This window comes from Neophocaena asiaeorientalis, unplaced genomic scaffold (assembly GCF_003031525.2).
Source record: "Neophocaena asiaeorientalis asiaeorientalis breed wild unplaced genomic scaffold, Neophocaena_asiaeorientalis_V1.1 scaffold1189, whole genome shotgun sequence".
In the NCBI taxonomy this organism is placed as follows: domain Eukaryota; kingdom Metazoa; phylum Chordata; class Mammalia; order Artiodactyla; family Phocoenidae; genus Neophocaena; species Neophocaena asiaeorientalis.
The window spans coordinates 1-4,295 of NW_020175540.1; the positions used below are offsets into that span (position 1 = coordinate 1).

The window sequence follows — 4,295 nt, forward strand, 5'->3', positions numbered from 1 at the left end:
CAGCGCCTGGGCCGCCGCGTGCGCTTGCAGCAGGGGAACGGGTATGCGCGCCTTGAGCGCCAACTCTTGGCGGGCGAAGCAGAGCTGCCAGCCGGAGGCGTCCGGCCGCTCTGTGCCGCCGCCGCCGGGCACCAGGTAGAAGGAAGACGACTCCGAGGCCAGCGGGCCGGCCCACGAGTGGCTCCGAGCCCCCTGGGGCCAGCCGGCCACGGACACCACGGGGATCAAGTCGAAAAGCAGGAGGCGGCGCGGGGGCCCGGGCGTAGCCACGAGGATGGTGGTGACCGCCGCGTGGCGGGCTGCGTGGACCAATCGCGGGGCACCCGGGACCGGAAACAGGGACTCAGCGACCGCAGCCAGTGAAGCAAAGAACCAGGCAGCCACCTGGGCGGGGCACAATGTGGGCCATGCCTCCGGAGCCTCCGACGGCTGTGGCACTGGGCTAACTTCGGCTGCTTTGGTGACGTCACCATTCGTTTTTTTCAGTGGTGAGGGAAAGTCAACATCGGTTACGTCTTGTTGAGGCAACTCTGGCACTGAAACATTACTAGGTGAGTTTTCCAAAGACTCGTGTGCCTCAGGATCAGTGACGTCACCGTGTAGCTGGTCCACGGAGATTTGCGGATCCTTGGGAGTTTCTTTGCTTTGGGCTGGGTGGATCGAATCACGTCCTCCTGGGACTGGGGGTCCTAGGCAATCCTGCCATGCCTCCCGGACCGAGGTTCCGCGTACCTGCTCTGGGAGGAAGAGCCATGCGTAACAGGATCCCACGTCCAGTTGCAGCTCCTGCCCAGTGCCATCTAGCGAAAGCACGGGCACCAGCAGTGTGAAGCCGGCGTCGTAGTGAGGTCCCCGAGCGTAGGGACCTAGAGGCGCAGGCCCCAGATCCAGGGAGCCCTCGCGAATCCCGCCACGAAGCAGCAAGAGCTCTGCCTGAGGAGGAAAGCGAGGGTCCCGGCGGTGAACGAGACCTAAGGAAAGAGAAGGGATCGTAAAGGCGTGATCCAGAGCCGGGGCGGGGTGAGGCGGAGCTGAGAGCTGCAAGTTCCCGAAGGCTAGGAGGGTTACTTACCAAGCAAAGAGAAAACAAAGTCCTTGGCCTGGAGGAGATCTGGTCCTGGCTTGGGACCTTCACTCCAGCTCGCCTGCACACCCAGCTCCTGGATCAGCTGGGTTAGTTCTTGCAGCTGCGCCCCAGAGCAGAAGTCGATGTCCGTGAGCGGCCGGGCTGGGGCTGGGGGCGGTGGGCCCCACCAGGGAGCACTCCCCCAGACCGCGGAAGCCATATGGCTCTGTCGTTTGGGGGCTAGGAAATACACAGACGGGAGGAAGCCGAGACGGGCCGTTCCTTTTGCTGCGGAAAACTGGCCCCCGTTCTTTTCTCTTCCAGAGGCCAAGAGGGTTCCCAAGACACAGTCCGCCAATGGGTCTGCAGACGAAGGGCCCTAAATTTAGTCTTGAAAGAGAACAAATAAATACCTCCTCCGTCCTTGCCCTTTTCTCATATGCTGGTCCCCGCCCCCATGGAATGGTTCACCTGACTCAGCAGGTAGAAAGTAGCTGTTTGGCCCCTCCTAAGGAATGCAATAGCCTCCTTCGCTGCCCCTTGTCTACGTCCCCTTACCTCTTTTTCAGAAGAGGCTAGTGGCTTGCGGCTTCCCTCTTAGGGTTAGCTACAAAGGCTGGGAAGAGAATGGATAGGAAGATTCAACAGGTAACTTCTTCCTGCTGCCTGCAAGGTCACGCCCCTAAACTATAACCACGCCCCTTTCTGGAGACTGTCGGGGTGGTTCCGGACCAGCCCGGCCTCCAGTCAGAGTTCAGTCACTCCTTTCGCTCTGCAGAAATCTCGCGGCTATCCTGGGAGTTGTAGTTTGTCTTCAAAGCGTCCAGGGCGTTGGGGCCACGCCCCCACATCCTTTCCTGTTCCGTTGAAGTAGTGCCTGATGGAAGTTGTAGTTTCTATGGAGATAAACTATTCTGTGTCTTTATGATAAACTATTCTGTGTCTTTACAAGGCCAGGTCAACCGCACAAACACTCCTTGGGGTTAGGACAGAGGCCTAATAGGATGGATCTGAATAGCAAACAATAATGAGGGACATACACTAAGGCATGCGGAGAAATAGAGGACTCTACATCTCACTTGGGAGTAGAGGAGCCCTGGTCATTTAAATCTAGAAGGGTTCTTGCATGCAATTATAACTTCAGTTTAGAGATGAGACTGCAAGCCTAGAAAGGTTGCACATGACTTGTCCAAGGTCAGAGCTGAGCCACAGAGGTGTTGGAAATGGGCTCTCCAGCTGGGATGTATCTCCTTGGAATCGGTGGTGGTAATGTTAGACAAGAACACACCGATAGTGTGCATGTAGTGACCCAGGGATGGACATCTGACTCAGGGAAGGGACATATTAGTGTTGCCCACCCCAGACACACAAGTCGTGGCAGGGAAAACACTTTGGAATCTCGCAGCTTATGTGTGTATACAGAAGAGTTATCAGGACTGAAAATCAAGTCCAGAGGAAACTCCAGCTGAGCTAGGGGAAGGCAATGAAAAATTATCAGGGGAAGGAAATGGCTTTCAGCGACCAGTGCTATCATGGACACAGCTTATGTCCACGATGAACCTAGGAGTCAGAATAATAGGACAGAAAGATAGGACACCAGAGACACGCTCACAGATTAGACCAATGAATACTGGACCAGGAATTCTAACATTCCTTTTTCCCAGGGGTCTGTCTCCACAGTGAACTAGGCCTAAGTCCATGGGCAAGAAAATTAAGTGGAGACACCTTGAAAAATTGAGAGGCCTATGAAGGAGGGGACCCTCAGAATCCAGGGCTCAATTTGGGGGAGCCTAAAACACAAGGTTTCCTAGTCACTGACAAAGAGAGGTCTTCTCCCTCAGTAAGCAAGAGCCCTAAACACAGCCCAGAATGGGGGAGGCAAGTTTCCATACATCTGGTCGTGACCCAAGAGACCAGATGAGGAAAACTGAAGCCTGGGCTCTTTCTCACAGTCTGGGGAAATCAGGCATTGGGTGTCCATCCCCACATCTTACCTCCTCCCCAGAGGGTGGCTTCTGAGCCACCCTAAAAAGAACTAAGTTCTCTGGGCTCTGGGGGAGCTTTAAGATGCTGGGGGTGGGCGACAGGGAAAGGAAAATTGCTCTAAACTCTAAAGCACTGCTCTCCAATAGCATTTTCCATGATGATTCAAATGTTCTAAATCTGTGCCGTCCAATACAGTAGCCACTAGCTCCATGTGCCTACTGAGCATTTAGAAGGTCGTGGCACTGAGGAACAGAATTTTTTTTTTGGCCAAGCCGTGAAGCTTGCGGGGTCTGAGTTCCCCGACCAGGGATTGAACCCCAGCCACAGCAGGGAAAGCGCCAAGTCCCAACAACTGGACCGCCAGGGAACAGAACTGGATGCCAGGGAAATTCTGTTCCCTGAGGAAGAGAATTTTTAACTTAATTTTTAACAGAATTAATTTTCCTTAATTTTAACTAATTTACATTCTAATAGGCATTTGGCTAGTGGCTACTGTAATTGACGAGACAGCTCTAGAGCCTTGGGGATAACGGATTTAGCTAGACAGCGATGGAAGGAAAGCAGGGATAGTTTAGGTCCTCATCAGGCCCTGTGGGATTGGGCTGGGGTGAATGTCCTCAAACAACCACAGAACACTTCTCTTGTCTCTTTATTCCTCATGCATGTCTGTCCCCTCTTTTTCTAAAGTGCTCATCACACACTGATATCCCCACTCCTTGATGGTCTCCGGTGAGTTGTTGGACGTCTCTCGGTGAAGGCGCCTGGGAGACAGAGCTTCGCACTTGTCCCTGCCTGCTCTGAACTGTCTCTGGCGGGCGTCAAAGACCACATGCCCTAGCCAGGTGCCTGACGCAGGACAGTAGGGCTTCCAGCTGGTTTTGGGATGCATAGACATCTGGCGATAGTTCTGGAAGGCTGGAGGAACTGTATCCATGGGCTGGTACACCCAGTCTTGGCTGCCTGCTCACCGGGAGGGTGATTGCAGCTCAATCAGTACAGGTACCTCTGAGAAGGTTTGCAGGTCATTGTAGGCCACCTGAGCCTTGGGAGAGCAGGAGTTCTGACTGGGTGGGACAGAAGTCCATGGTATGTGCTGCCCCGCATCCTCCTTTCGACGAACTGCCTCAGATATAAATGACTTTCGGGTCTGATGTGGGCCCAAAACGTGGACAGAGTCAGTTCCTAGAGGGTTCCTGTGGAGGCCAGGATTTGGGATAAGGCATGAGTTGTTATGGAGGCCTGA

The 4,295-nt window shown here is 54.2% G+C and overlaps 1 protein-coding gene across 1 annotated transcript; it reads right to left on the reverse strand.

The window, feature by feature from the left end:
- Window positions 1-6: 6 nt before the first annotated feature.
- TMEM102 (transmembrane protein 102) lies at window positions 7-1,956 on the reverse strand (the record flags this gene model as incomplete). Its single annotated transcript, XM_024731367.1, has 3 exons — window positions 1,625-1,956; window positions 1,073-1,456; window positions 7-971 (listed from the first exon to the last, which is right to left on the reverse strand). Coding segments are annotated over exons 2-3 (1,179 nt in total), but the record flags the coding sequence as incomplete, so codon positions are not given.
- Between the last annotated feature and the right edge of the window lie 2,339 nt (window positions 1,957-4,295).